The sequence below is a fragment of the Balaenoptera ricei genome, chromosome 1 (genome assembly GCF_028023285.1).
Source record: "Balaenoptera ricei isolate mBalRic1 chromosome 1, mBalRic1.hap2, whole genome shotgun sequence".
In the NCBI taxonomy this organism is placed as follows: Eukaryota; Metazoa; Chordata; class Mammalia; order Artiodactyla; family Balaenopteridae; genus Balaenoptera; species Balaenoptera ricei.
In genome coordinates this window covers 154,967,442-154,983,419 of record NC_082639.1, presented here as the reverse complement: position 1 = coordinate 154,983,419, position 15,978 = coordinate 154,967,442, and the positions used below count along the sequence as shown (strand labels likewise).

The 15,978-nt window shown below is 43.1% G+C and overlaps 1 protein-coding gene across 1 annotated transcript; it reads left to right on the top strand.

Annotated features, from left to right (window-relative positions):
* Positions 1–14,308: 14,308 nt before the first annotated feature.
* G0S2 (G0/G1 switch 2) lies at positions 14,309–15,369 on the top strand. The gene is made up of 2 exons (XM_059938973.1): positions 14,309–14,488; positions 14,662–15,369. Exon 2 carries the CDS (start codon positions 14,693–14,695, stop codon positions 15,002–15,004), a length of 312 nt encoding a protein of 103 aa, XP_059794956.1. The 5' UTR covers positions 14,309–14,488; positions 14,662–14,692; the 3' UTR covers positions 15,005–15,369.
* Positions 15,370–15,978: the final 609 nt, after the last annotated feature.

Below are 15,978 nucleotides of genomic sequence, written 5' to 3'. Positions count from 1 at the left end.
AATAAAATGAATCAGCCATACACATACAGATATCCCCTCCCTTTTGGACTTCCCTCCCATTTAGGTTACCACAGGGCACTAGGTGAGTTCCCTGTGCTATACAGCATGTTCCCATCAGTGGTCCATTTTATACATAGTATCAATAATGTATATGTGTCAATCCCAGTCTGCCAATTTCTCCCACCCCACTCCTTTCCCCCTTGGTATCCATACATTTGTTCTCTACATCTGTGTCTCTATTTCTGCTTTGCAACTAAGATCATCTATACATTTTTCTAGATTCCACATATACATGTTATTACATGATATTTGCTTTTCTCTTTCTGACTTACTTCACTTGTATGACACTCTCTAGGTCCATCCACGTCTCTAAAAATGATCCAATTTCATTCTTTTTTATGGCTGAGTAATATTCCATTGTATATATATACCACATCTTCTTTATCCATTCCTCTGTCGATAGACATTTAGGTTGCTTCCATGTCCTGGCTATTGTAAATAATGCTGCTATGAACATTGGGGTGCATGTTTTTTTTTTGTATTATGGTTTTCTCTGGGTATATGTTCAGTAATGGGATTGTTGGGTTATATGGTAGTTCTATTTTTAGTTTTTTAAGGAACCTCCATGCTGTTCTCCATAGTGGCTGTTCAATTTACATTCCCACCCAGAGTGCAAGAGGGTTCCCTTTTCTCCACCCCCTCTCCAGCATTTATTGTTTGTAGATTTTTTGATGATGGCCATTCTGACAGGTGTGAGGTGGTACCTCATTATAGTTTTGATTTGCATTTCTCTAATAATTAGTGATATTGAGCATCTTTTTATGTGTTTGTTGGTCATCTGTATGTCTTCTTTGGAGAAATGTCTATTTAGGTTTTCTGCCCATTTTTGGATTGGGTTGTTTGTCTTTTCTGATATTGAGCTGTATGAGCTGCTTGTATATTTTGGAGTTTAATCCTTTGTCAGTTGCTTCATTTGCAAATATTTTCTCCCATTCTGAGGGTTGTCTTTTCGTCTTATGGTCTCCTTTGCTGTGCAAAAGCTTTTAAGTTTAATTAGGTCCCATTTGTTTATTTTTGTTTTTGTTTCCATTACTCTAGGAGGTGGGTCAAAAAAGATGTTGCTGTGGTTTATGTCCAAGAGTGTTCTGCCTATGTTTTCCTCTGAGAGTTTTATAGTGTCTGGTCTTACATTTAGGTCTTTAATCCATTTTGAGTTTATTTTTGTGTATGGTATTAGGGAGTGTTCTAATTTCATTCTTTTACATGTAGCTGTCCAGTTTTCCCAGCATCACTTATTGAAGAGGCTGTCTTTTCTCCATTGTATATTTTTGCCTCCTTTGTCATAGATTAGGTGACCATAGGTGTGTGGGTTTATCTCTGGGATTTCTATCTTGTTCCATTGATCTATATTTCTGGTTTTTGTGCCAGTACCATACTGTCTTGATTACTGTCACTTTGTAGTATAGCCTGAAGTCAGGGAGCCTGATTCCTCCAGCTCCTTTTTTCTTTCTCAAGATTGCTTTGGCTATTCAGGGTCTTTTGTGCTTCCATACAAATTGTAAAAATTTTGTTCTAGTTCTGTGAAAAATGCCATTGGTAGTTTGATAGGGATTGCGTTGAATCTGTAGATTGCTTTGGGTCATATAGTCACTTTCACAATATTTATTCTTCCAATCCAAGAACATGGTATATCTCTCCATCTGTTTATGTAATCTTTGATTTCTTTCATCAGTGTTTTGTAGTTTTCTGAGTACAGGTCTTTTGCCTCCTTAGATAGGTTTATTCCTAGGTATTTTATTCTTTTTGTTGCAATGGTAAGTGGAATTTTTTCCTTAATTTCTCTTTTTGCCCTTTCTTTGTTAATATATAGGAATGCAAGAGATTTCTGTGTATTAATTTTGTATCCTGTAACTTTACCAACTCCATTTTTTAGCTCTAGTAGTTTCCGGTGGCATCTTTAGGATTCTCTATGTATAGTATCATGTCATCTGCAAACAGTGACAGTTTTACTTCTTCTTTTCCAATTTGGATTCCTTTTATTTCTTTTCCTTCTCTAATTGCCATGGCTAGGACTTCCAAAACTATGTTGAATAAGGGTGCGAGAGTGGACACCCTTCTCTTGTTCCTGATCTTAGAGGAAATGCTTTCAGTTTTTCACCACTGAGAATAATGTGTGCTGTGGGTTTGTCATATATGCTGAGGTAAGTTCCCTTATGCTGAGGTAAGTTCCCTTAGGTAAACTTACCTTATGCTGAGGTAAGTTCCCTCTATGCCCACTTTCTGGAGAGTTTTTATCATAAATCGGTGTTGAATTTTGTCAAAAGCTTTTTCTGCATCTACTGAGATGATCAGATGGTTTTTATTCTTTAATTTATTAGTATGGTGTATCACATTGATTGGTTTGCGTATATTGAAGAATCCTTGCATCCCTGGAATAAATCCCACTTGATCGTGGTGTATGTTCCTTTTAATGTGTTGTTGGATTCTGTTTGCTAGTATTTTGTTGAGGATTTTTGCGTCTATGTTCGTCAGTGATATTGGCCTGTAATTTTCTTTTTTTGTGATATCTTTGTCTGGTTTTGGTATCAGGGTGATGGTAGCCTCGTAGAATGAGTCTGGGAGTATTCCACCCTCTGCAATTTTTTGGAAGAGTTTGAGAAGGATAGGTGTTTGCTCTCCTCTAAATGTTTGATAGAATTCACCTATGAAACCATCTGGTCATGGACTTTTGTTTGTTGGAAGATTTTTAATCACAGTTTCAATTTCATTACTTGTGATTGGTCTGTTCATATTTTCTATTTCTTCTTGGTTCAGTCTTGGAAGGTTGTACTTTTCTAAGAATTTGTCCATTTCATCCAGGTTGTCCATTTTATTGGCATATAGTTGCTTGTAGTAGTCTCTTATGATCCTTTGTATTTTTATGATGTCAGTTGTAACTTCTTTGTTCTAATTTCTAATTTTACTGATTTGAGTCCTCTCCCTTTTTTTCTTGATGAGTCTGGCTAAAGTTTTATCAATTTTGTTTATCTTCTCAAAGAATCAGCTTTTAATTTTATTGATCTTTGCTATTGTTTTCTTCATTTCTACTTCATTTATTTCTGCTCTGATCTTTATGATTTAGAGCATTCTATATTTTCAGAGATTAGAAACTCTGAAGTCTTACTCAAGTCCTAGGAGATATGTGAAAAGGGTGTTCCAGGCAAAGAATGAGCAAGTGCAAAGGTCCTGTGTCAGGAAAGAGCTTAGCTTCTTCTAGAGGTAGGAAGAAGGGACAGGAACAGTATGATTGAGGTGGGAGCTGAAATGGGTGGGACATGTGGGCAAGGGCCTGGTCTCAAACAGGAAGTGGTTTTAAACACTGGTTATGCAGGAGGATTCCCTGATTTTTTTTTTAATTTCTGATGCCCAGGCCTGACCCCAAGAGAATTAACTGGTCTGAGGTGGGGTTGTGAAACTGGTATTTTTTAAAGTTCCTTGGATGATTCCAACTTGTAGCCAGGATGAAGAACCACTGACATGGGGCCTTATAGACAGTCAGAGAGACAGAAAAGTGAATGGTGAAGAATATGGGCCCTAGAATCAGACAATCTAGTTTTGAATCCCATTTCTGCCACTGACTAGCTGTGTGATCCAAAGCACATTACTTAAGCAAAATGGGGACAGTAGTTTACCCACTCTGTAGAGTTATTTGTAGGATTAACAAGCTAATACATACAACGGTCTTAGAAAGCATGTATTAAGGATGCAATGACTTCTAGCTTTGACTGCTCTATGTGAGCGATAATGGCAGCTTGGCCCAGGTTGAAGGCTCTGGAGGTGAAAAGACAGACTCAAATTATATATTTGGAAGTAGAACAAATGGGACTTGCTGAAAATTGGCTGACAAAGATGAGGAAAAGAAGGGAATAAAGGATGGTTTCCATGTTTGGGACTTTAGCAATTGACGTGGTAACATTTTACCAAGATTGGGAAGACAAGGAGAGGAACAAATTTTGAAGAAGAAAATCAGGAATTTAATTTTTATGTATTAAGTTAAAGACACTCTATTAAATATCCAAGAAGAAATACCTATTAGACAGCTTAATATGTAATCCTGGAGCTTAGGAGAGAGGAATAAATTTCAGAGTCATTAACATATAGTGCTGTGCTGTCCAATATGCTAGACATTAGCCACAATTATAAGGTTATTTAATTTAAATTTAGATTAATTAAAATTAAATAAAATTAAACATTCAATTTATTAGACACTTTAGTCACATTTCAAGTGCTCAACAGCCACAAGAAGCTAGTGGCTACCATCTTGGACAGTGCAGATACAGAACATTTCCATCATTGCAGAAAGTTCTATAGGAAAGCACTGAGTCTCAATCCATGGAACTATAGGAAATCATACATGAAGTGGTTCACAATTCTGGCTATACATTAGAATCACCCCAGGAATTCAGAATCAATTCGTCTTGGGAACTCCCAGGCAATGGTAGTTTTTAAAAGTTCCCAGGATGATTCTAAAGTGGAGCCAGAGCTGAGAACCACTGATCTAAGAAAATAATGTTGGTAGGGCCATAGGGTACCCCGATATTAAAGGCAGTGATTCTCAATCTTGGCTGAACATTGGAATCACCTTTAGAGCTTTAAATATTACTAATGCCTGGGTCCTGCTTGGAGAGATTTCTGATTTAATTGGTCTAGAGTGCAGCCTGGTTTTCAGAAACTTTAAAAGCTCCCGTTTATTCTAATGGACCTTCAAGGCTGAGAACCACTGATTGATAGAGGAGAAAGGTGTAACGAATAAGAGCTAAGAAGAATAAAATAATGCAGTACGATGAAAAACAAGAGAGTTCAGTGTGCCGGAAGCAAAAAGAAAAAAAGTGTTTCTAGAAAGAAGAAATGGTTCTATCTGTTGAATACTAAAATTCAGTTCATTTAATAAGCATCCCATTGGATTTTGTTGGGGTGGTGCTAATGGTATCCAGATGGGAGTGGGTAAAAGAACGAATGGTTAATGAAGAAATAAATACAGTGATTGTAGACAACTGTTAATAAACAGTTTCAGTTATGAAAAGGAGCAAGGAATGCTGGCAGCAGCGGGATAGTGATTTGGGGTCATGGACTAGGTTTTTTAAGACACAGATATTAGAGTATGTTTGTATGCTGAGGGATACTATAATAAAGGAGAAAATGATTATTCAGGAAAGAGGAAGGATCTGGCAGGAAGTTGACTTCCTATCCAAAATCCCTACCCTCCTTCCTCCTTGCTTAAAGATCCCCAGTGTTTTTCAAGTCTTCAGGGCTGGTGTCCTTTCCCCAGTTCAAAGATTAGCCTTAGCCAGTGGTTCTCAAACTTTAGCATGTGTCAGAATGACCTACAGGACTTTTAAAAACACAGCTAGTCCTGCATCCAGAATTTCTGATTCAGTAGGTTTGGAGTAGGGCTCAAGAATCTGCTTTTCTCACAAGTTCTCAGGTAATGTTACTGCTCTGGTCCCAGGAAGAATCTTTGAGAACCACCGGTCCAAGTTCATGAAGGTTATCCTTTACTTCATAAGTAGTCTTAGGGATGGGCATTTAATGCAGTTCTGGCCAATGAAAGGCAGTCTCTAGGAAGATTCTAGGAAAGGTTTCTTTGCTGATAAAAGAAAAACAAAAAACAAAAAAAAGCAGTCTCTCTCCTTTCACTAGATGTTATCATATTGAATGCAATGCCTAGAACAGTGGCAGCTATCTTAGAAACATATGTGAGCCAGACTGTGGCAATCTCCACAAGATGCTGAAGATATCAGACTAGAAAGATGGAAAGAACCAGGTTTGTTTTTTTTTAATAATGTTACACTACTGAATTAATCCTGGAAACCCTGTCTTGTGAAATAATATACTTGCCTTATTGTTAAATCATTTTGAATTAGATTCTTACTTGCAACCCAAAGCAACCTAAGTTTTATGTAGATTCCCAAGACCTTAAATAGATGAATCAGGATGAGATGTAGGGGCACCTCTATATAGAAGGAACGGAGGATGCTTCCTCCCTGGTAACGTGACAGAAGGTAGAGAGTGTGGGTACTGATGCAGATAGATTTGGTGGTTGAAAAATGAAGTAGCTCCCAGCTGATTCCTTCTATCTTACCAGGGCAGGAGGTATCAGGGAAGAAGAGGATATAGCCTGTTTAAGAAGTGGGGAGAAAGTGTGGAAAAGTCTTTTTAGAGAATAATAAAAATAATTGCCTGGGAAAACATAAGTTATAGCTAACTGCTCATTTGAGATTTGTGGTCTTAAATTTATAGAAAATAAGCAGTCAGCCTAGTTTGACAAATTTCTCCAATTTCTTGGGTGTAGATTGATATAGAGCAGATAGCTGACTCTACCACGGTTAAGTCTTTCTGGGTAAACATGAAAGAAACAGAGAAGGACAAGGAAGTACAAGGTGTCTTCAAAGAAGTGCTTATGAGGATGGACCATAGAATCAAAGCCAGATTCTCCTCATCCCAGGGAGTCTTCCCCAATCCTCATCAAGTTTTGATTGGGTTTTCTCCTGGCATCCCAGCAGGAGCTCCTAGCATACTGCTTGTATTAGTTGTCTATTATTGCATAGCAAATTACCACAAACTTAGTAGCTTAAAACAATATTCAATTATAAGCTTTCACTTCTGTAAGTCAGAAGTCTGGGCACAGCAGCTCAGGGTCTCCCAAGGCTAATATGCAGGGGGCTACATTCTCATCTGGAGCTCAGGGTCTTCTTTCAAGTTGACGTAGTTGCAGGATAATTCAGTTCCTTATGGTTGTAGGACAGACATCTCATTTTCTCACTGGCTGATAGCTGGGAGCCACTCTGGGAGGCCACCCACATTTCTTGCCACATTGCCTCCTCCATCTTCAAAGCTAACAAGGGAGATTCTCCCTCACTTTGAATCTCTCTCACACTTTGAATTTCTTCTTCAGGAAAAGCCCAGTTCCTTTTAAGGGCTCACATGATAGATCAGGTCCATCTGGATAATCTCCCTTTCTTAAAATTAGCTGTGCCATGTAACATAACCTAATCATGGGAGTGACTATCCAATCATATTCACAGGTCTTGGAGATTTTACAGGGCTTGTTCACCAGGGGAAGGAATCTTTGGGTCATCTTAGAATTCTGCCTACCACACTACAAAAGAGTCCTTTTAAATGGGAGAGAACAGACAAACCTGACAGAAGAATCCCAAATAATGTAGATACTCTCCCCTCCAGGAGGTGGAACATAACTCTCTGCCCCTGAAATGTGAGCCATGCACAGAGACTTCCTTTTAACAAGTACACTGGAGAAACCTGACAATCACTACCTGGGCCTGAAGGTCAATGTCAACAGTGATAAGTCACATTGATGTCATGTACCCTTGATATGCTGTGATGGGAATGTCACCTTACCTTTGTGATCTTCCTCCCCCAAACCCATAACCCTAGTCTAGCCATGAGAAAAACATCAGACAAACCTAAATTGAAGGACATTCTACAAAATACCTGCCCAGTACTCTCAACACTGTCAAGGTCAATGGAAACAAGGAAAGTTTGAGGAACTCTCACAGTCTAGAGAAGCCTGAAGACATATAATGACTAAATGTATTGTGATATTCTCATGGGACCCTGGAACAGAAAAATGACATTAGGCAAAAACTAAGGAAATGTGAATAAAGTATTGGCTTTACTAAAAAAAAAAGAAAGAAAGAAAAAATGAAGGTAGGAAGGAAGGAAGGAAGAAAGAAAAAAAGAAAGAAAGAAAGAAAGAAGAAAGAGAAAGAAAGAAAAGAAAAGAGTACTTTATCACAAGAGGGCTTCTGACCTAGATTCTGGATATGAAGGGAGAAAATCAGATTTTGTGATACATACCCCTAGAACTGAACTACTCTGGAAGCTGATTTAGGAAATAAGATCTGAAGTTGTGAAAAACCACAACAGTGCGGCTGGCACCTAGAGAGCAAAGGTTGAGGGAAATTACATATATAATGAAACTGGGAAAATAGACAAGGACAAGATCATGGGTGAGCTTACAAGCCATGCTAAGAATCTGGGACATAATCCAAAGGGCAATGTGGGGATACATTGAAGGGTTTTAAGGAAAAGAGTGACACGTTTTGCTTTTTTTTTTTTTTTTTAAGATTGCACTGGATTGGACTGGACTGGACTGGACTGGATTGGATTGGGTGGGTCAAGACCCAAAGCAGAGAGATCAGCTATGAGACCGCAGTAATAGTCCAGGTGAGATGACAGGGGCTTTGACTAGGAGGATGGCAGAGGGGATAGAAAGCAAATAAAATCAAGAGATACTTAAGAGATAGAATGACAAGTCTTGGTAACTGTTTGCATATAAGAGGTGACAGAGAGAGAGGAGCAAAGGATGGTTCCCAGGCTTAGGATCTGAGCCACTAGGTAAACAGCAAAGCTTAGACTAAAAAAGATGACGGTGCAAGTTTATGGGGTAGAAATATTGAATTTGGCTTTAGACATGGTAAGTTTGATACCTGCAGGATATCCAAATGGAAATGTAGACTAGGCAGGGAGACACACAAGCCTAGAGCTCAGATTTGTATGTCATCTACATAGAGGCAGTAATGGAAGGCTTGGGAGTAAACTAAATTACCTAAAGAGAGTATGCAGAATAAGAAAAAAGGCTTCGGGACTTAGTCCTCAGAAATGCTGACATTTAGAGGTTAGATAAAAAGCAAAAGTGAGAAAAAGAACTAAGAAGTGTCCATAATAGGATAGCAGGAAAACTAAAAGAATCTGATATCATGGAAGCCAAGGAGAATGTATTTCTAGGAGTGGTCAACAGTTCCTAGGCATGGCATACGTCGTGATCATTTACAGAATTGTTCATTACCTGCCTCCTGCATACTACTTCCTCCTCATTTTCTGCCATTTCCCCAAACCCATCCTTTATGCTCTAACACCAATCTTGCCTAGCTTCCCTTGGACCATGTAATGTATTCTCATGCATCCTCCCCTTTTCATGTGAAGTCCTCTCTCATTCCTGAATCCCCAACCCTGAACCCCTCCTTTCCCTCCCAGAATCAGTGAACACTATCTATCCTTTAATACCCTAAGCTGCTCAGACATTATCCACTCTTAGGCCTTCTTTGACCACCTCCTCCCCAAATTGAATCAATACATGTCTCATTCTATTTGTTTACCTGGTATATAGTTCTATGATTGTGCTTATCCTAGTATTCAATATAGTCATAACTTATTTAATGTTTGTGTTCTCTACTTGACTATGAGCTACTTGAGGGCAAGGAGAACTTTGTATTCTGCTTTTTTCATAGCTATACATGACATAGTATCAGACACACAGCTGGCTTCAACAAAGGCTCTGGACCTTATTGCTGCCTATACCACCTAGGGAATGCAAATGTCTTGGGCTAGGATAAAGGACCACGGGAATTGCTGACATGCAGCAGGAGGCAAAGACAACTGAAGCATAACCAAAGAATAACTGAATCAACTGCTTCATTGGTGCCAGACCACTAAGCCCTTCACAGTGCCCTAGCTCAGGGTTCACCACACCCCTTAGTAGGTGTTAGCATCACCCTCACTTTACAGATGAGGAAATGGAGGCTAGAGAAGTTAAGTCACTCGTCCAAGGTCAGACCCTGGCAAGAGGAGCCAGGACTTGAAGGAACCCAAGCCTGTTTGACTCCAGAGCCCCATACTCTAAAGTCCAGCTAGCACTTGAGCTTGAAGGAAGTTCCTTGCACTGATTCAAACTTGTGAAGGACAGTACTGGGCTTGTGCTATGTGGGCAGCAGGGCGCCACTGCTCCCAGCCTATGCTGCCTGCTCCAGCAGCTAGTGGCTCTGCTTGGCCAGAAGCTGTGAGGGACAAAAGCAAAATGTCTGTGAAGGGTCTATCCCTTGCTATTGATTTGTCAAGGCCCTGGGGTCCCGGGAGCAGGTAGGAGGGATTCCGAAGAGTAAGCCAGTCGTTGCAATGTCAGACACTAAGTTGGGAATGGAAGTAAAAGGTGAGGGAGCCAGAGTGGAGGGGATCGAGCCAAGTTGCCAGGTCTTGGGCAATTTCAAGCCCAAGGCTCTGAGCCAAGCACAAGCCACTGTGCCTAAAATAACCTCCCAAGAGAGTCTTAACTGACCATTTTGTAATCACTATCCCAGTTCTGACTTTTAGGTCAATGTAATTAGCATTGATTGGACCCCTATTATACGTTAGCACCGTGAAAGGTACAAAGACCTGGTCTTCTGCAGAGACAGGGCAAGTGCACAGGACACAATGAGAGCGCTGTATAAAACAATACATAATGCAGTGCCAATCTGTGCTGTCCCAGCCACAAAGGCAGCTGGAATTCACAGAAAGGAAAGAGCAGAGTGTGCTGGCACAGGCAGTGGGGGCTTCTTGGAGCACATGACCTGAAAGGAGGAAGACAGAGTAGAAGAGAAGAGCTTTTCGGGTAGGAGGAAGAGGGGGAGCAAAGGTGAGGCGGCAGCAATGAGAAGGAATTGTTTCTTGGGCTGTGTGAAACCCATCTGTGGAACAAAGGATTCTTGTTGGAGAAGAATGGGATCTGAAGTTAGATAAGTAGGGAAGATCAGATGATAGAGGTCCTGGATCCAAGAATATTGATCAAGTAAATTTAACATGCAGAATCCAAAAGTTCGTCACGTGGGCAATGAGAAATCATCCGGGCTTTGAAAAAGGCAATTAAGAATAAAAATTTAATTTTAGGAAGATTTATTTGGTGGTAGTGTTTGAGATGGATTAGAGACGAAAGGACTAAAGGCAAAAACAAAAAACAAAAAAAACTGTCCAAAAAAACCAAAACCAAAAACAAATAAACCCTGAATGCTTCTTGGGTATCCACTAAAAGTCTGACTGCATGCAAACTTAATAAACATAGTCTATCCCCTGCCAGTCCAAAGGGGAAGATATTCATTAATCCCATAGTTACCTATTAAGGACCTGTTATGTGCCAAGGATTATACTGGGTCCTGGGGATGCAGTGAAGAATAAAACAAAGCTCTGGCCCTCATAAAGGTTAGCCTCAGGTGGGTGTGGAAGACAACACAAAAGCAAACCAATAATTACATCAATGTAAAGCCAGGTACGAAGTGCTATGAAGGAAAATAAAGCAGGGCATTGGGCAGGGAATGGTGTGATAAAGAGGTCAGGGAAGACCGCTAAAAGGAAATGTCACAATATTTCAAACCCAGAGAACAGGCAAAATGGAGATGCCACCGTTAGAAATAAGAATATTGAGAAGGTGACTCAGTTTGGAAGAGTACAGAGAAAGTGGGGAGTCTTGTTTCAAGTGCGGCAGGGTTGTGTTAAAAGCAGGATATCCACACAGAAATGTCAGGATACTAGAACTCTAATGTACAAGATCAGAGGAAGATAAAGGTTAGCCATGTAGATTTTAAAATCATCCATTGCTATTTCAGAGATAAGAACGTTCTCTCCAAAACTAATTTACATGAAATGAAAGTAACTCAAGGACTGAAAAAATTGGAGTATAAGATACACAAATAGTTTTATCATATCTCCTGTGATGATCCCCAGCCTCCAGCCTCCTGGAACCTCAGGAATTGGGCAGTGACTTTGATAGGCAGCAAGCTAGTAACAAAATAATAATACTAACAATTGAGGCTCATACACAACCAACCATCCAAAAGATGTCTGTCCCCTGTTCCTTCAAACCCCTAAGCACGGTTGTTGGGATGGCTCTATCCCTCTTCTGTACTGACTCCTTGGACCATATGTTGCCCCTTTGTGATTGCTTCTTCTGATAGTTCCGAATGTTTTAATGTTTGGGAGAAAGGGATTTGGCAAGCAAAATAAACAAATTTTAAACTGACCACTCCTGCCTTCCTAGAAATGGCAGGAATTAACGTTGGGATAGACTCATAGGCCCCAGTTTGCCCGGAACGGTTCCAGTTTCGGCACTGTGAGTCCCGTATCTTGGAGAAACCCCTCAGCCCTAGGCAAAGTGGGATGGTTGGTCACCCTACAACTGGTATGACCTTGACTGCTATACCCTATGTCTGACCTGCATGATGCAACACAAGGCTTTACATCTCTAAAGAGACAACAGCGCAGTCAAATCACGTGCTTAGTTTCCCAAGCCTGAGCCAAACTGCTACCCTAGAAGCTGCGTTCTTTTTCCCACCCAGACAGACGAGCTGTGTCAGAAATTCCTAGGCATGTGGTGACCCTGGATTCCTCAGCCTTCTAGTCCCACCATCTCACACTGAGCTCCAGCTACCACCTAAACAAGGAACACCAAATCCACCAGTGACCCCAATCCATGGCACTGGCCACCCTCTCTCCCCAGCCCTGGCCAGCAAGCTGGTAGGGCCTGGGGGCGGTGGTCAAAGTTGGATTATCAGAGGGGGAAAGAGGGGAACCCATCTGAGACGGTGACGTGCTGTACCACAGCAAATCACAAGAAAGGGGAACCCCAGATAAATTACAGTCTGCTGACGTTGGGAGACGTGCAGTTTGCGTCTTTGAGTTACAGAAATACTAGAATGCTCACTGAACAGTCCATTTCGGAGTTTGAGGTCCAAAGCTCCAAAGGGCTGACTCACCTTCAGAGCAGAAACCACGTGAAAGCCCTGGTATTAAGGTGCACAGCATACGCTCATTCAGAAGCCGTAGTATTTGAAACTCACACAGATCTTGAGAAAGCTCACAGATCATTTCCGCCGGTTATTAGAGGCTTCTCCAAAATTATAAGGAAGATTCGAAGAAAATGCCAAGACTGATATTCATCCCCCCTTATTACAGAATTTTCCTGCCTCACGAGGTGAAAAGAATAATAAGCAGGGGACACAAGCCTCCAGGAATCATCCCTATTTGGCCCTTTGTCACCTTGACTGCTTGTGTACATATTAAAATGTAGAATTTCAAATAAGCTTGTTAGGTATCCTTGCCCAATCTGCACACACAAATCCTACTAACTGAACTACTAATAGCCAAGGTGAAGCGTAGACGTAATTGTTGCCTTTTTAAACTTAATTGTCTAGGAAATTGCCTCAGACCCCAAAGAAAGAGTACTGTGAAAATTTCCAACAACCCAAATACGTGAGCCCTGCAACAGCCGTTTCCTGGTCCCTCCCCACAAGGCTCAGCCTGACTGACTTTGCTGTTGCAAGATTGCATCACTGACTTTTGCAATTTTCTGGCCAGTCCAATTTCCCCCTCCTCTCTTTGCCCTCTCCCTTTCTCTGCTTGAAGCGCTTTTAGCCCAATGTCTCTCCTTTCCCCTACTTGCTAACTAACTCTGGTGTATGGATAACCAAAGCTAAACCAGAACACCCGCCGCAACGGTGATGAAGTTTAATCCTAGTTGAAATCAACCCTACCCTCCTCATGCTTCCTAGAGTACTCTCTACTCTTTAGCTTCTTACCCAAGCTGCCTACTCTCACTCTTCTGCCCCTAAACTGTTTCTATGCTAAGTGGAGCTGGTACGGTGGCGTTGCCCCCCAGATCCAGGGAAGTGGCATATAATTATTGAGGAAAGTATGAAATATTTGCAGTTCAGACCAGCAGACAAACTTTTACCAACGTCCCCCCTTCCATGTTCACCTCTCCCTAGCTCCCAACTTCACTTCTCAAGTGGGAGTGGGGACAATTTGGATTTAATGGCAGTTCCCTGATACACAAAAGTACAGATACAAACACCTACAGGCACAGAGACTGACATCACACACACACACACACACACACACACACACACACACGCCCCCATCTGTGCATAAAGGGCACCCTTAATGAATAGTTATCTATCAAGTGACCCTCGAAATGCAAGCACCTATGAATAAAACCAGTCAGACCAGAAATAAACAGTATAAGCACAAACTGCATTATGCAGAGCCTGGAGACCCGTTCTGATCATTACCCGGATTCCTCCCCCTTGCCTTTTACCTCGGATCCCTATACGAGTGAGAAGACGACAAACCTCCTGAATAAAAACTAATGTTTCAGTTAGGTAGAACCCCAGGTGTCCTTATAAGGGGTCCTTCCAGACTGCCCCGGACGAGGGAAGCTGTGACCCACCCACACGATTAAGAAAGAGGTCAGAAATGGACGTGGATACCTCCCTGGGCTCTGGGTGCTCACCCTTGTACATCCAGGCCCGCCCTCCCCCGCACCCCGGGCTCACACGGCCGGGGCGACGTGCACAGCTCGTGGCTGACTCCCCCAAGGTATCCTTGCCCCGCTCCTCCCCCTCCCTCCTCTTCCCGCCCCCTCCACTCTCTGGCCGGTGCAGCACGGGCCCCAGCCCAAGGAGCCCAGGAGGCGGGGCTCGGAGAAAAACATATAAGTGGCCCCGGGGCGCTGACCAGGTGTCAGTTGCGGAATCTGCATCCGGAAGACCCGCGGCTACCGAAGAAGGGGAGGAGGAGGAGGAGGCGGAGCAGGAGAAGGAGAACGCAGAGCCGCGGAAGCCACGCACACCGCGATCGCCGATCCGGCTTGCGCTGCCTGCTGCTCGCTCGACGCCCCTAGGTGAGCCCGGCGGGGAAGAGCGCGGCGGGGCGCGGGGTCCCGGTGGGCTCCCGGGTGGGCTCCCCTCTCTGCAGGCCTACCCCGAGAGAGCCGAGTGAGGGAGGGCTGCTCGGGAAGACGCAAACGTCTTTCGGTGGCTAAAAACCCCCTTTTCTGCTCCGCTTCTCCCGCAGATCACTCCCACCCCGAGAGCCCGGAGCCGAGATGGAAACGGTCCAGGAGCTGATTCCTCTGGCCAAGGAGCTGATGGCGCAGAAGCCCAGCCGGAAGCTGGTGAGGCTGTACGTGCTGGGCGGCGTGCTGGCGCTCTTCGGCGCCGTGCTCGGCCTGATGGAGACCTTGTGCAGCCCCTTCACGGCCGCCGGCCGCCTGCGGGAGCGGGAGGCAGCGGTGGCCGAGCTGCAGGCCGCCCAGGAGCGAAAGGCCATCCGGGAGCGGGCCCTGCTGGAGAAAAGCAAGCAGCTGGAGGCCGTCCAGGGCTGCCGGGCCCAGACCAACCGGCTGCACGCCTCGTAGGAACCCTGGGGGCCGGCGGAGGGAGGGGGAGAGAGACACACAGAGAGAGGAGAGTGAGGCAGAGCGCGAAGGTCAGGCTCGAGTGGGCGTCTTGTGCTGTTTGGGCTTCTGAGAAGCTACTGACTTTAGAACTGAACTACCACGTGGATCCACCAAAAGGGGTTTGGGATTGAGTTTTGCTGCTGTGCAGCACTGCAGGATGACATGTCCAAAACCTTCCAGCTATCTGACTGCATCCAGCATTTTGCACTAGGGTGAACGGAGGAGAAATGCTTTTTATATTATTATTGTTGTTATTGTTATTATTATTATTATTACAGTGACCACCATGTTGCATTTTGAAATAAAAAACGTTTTGTACTATATCTTAGCATCTGATTCCTGAGGGGCACGGTTTTCTGGGGTGGGCAGCAGGGAGGGCGGGCATTTTGGCGGAGGGGGGTCTTACGTGAGCCCAGTGGAGAGAGCAGTTTCCTGAAGGTCAGGCAACACTTGCTTCAGGGCTCTGGACTCGTATTGATGTTACATGCTTATAAGTCTGTTGAGGATTTGTTTTTGCTTTGTGTTAGGAGTGGCAAGAGAGAAACTTTTCTAAGTCCCACCAGACTCAGCATTTTAAGATGAGAAGATAAATCAACTTCTGAGCTAGAGTAAGTGAATGAGAGATACTGATTAATTCTAGGGCACAAAGCCTATTTGCCATCTCACACCTGTGCACCAGAGGATCTCATGGTTGATACCTCTTTCTTCCTAACTGTATTTTAGTGGAGGGGCGTGGGGACAGTGAGAGGGAAGGAGGGATGGAGGGAGGGAGGGAGGGAGGAAACTAGCTAGCTGGTAGGAAAAGAGGGAAGGCAGTCTCCCAAGAACATTTAATTGGATGTCTACCTCTACCAAGCCTTTCTCCTCACAAACTGAATCACAGTAAGAAGTTCTAGGTTAGGAGGGGGAAAGACCAGTTGTCACAGTCCTGA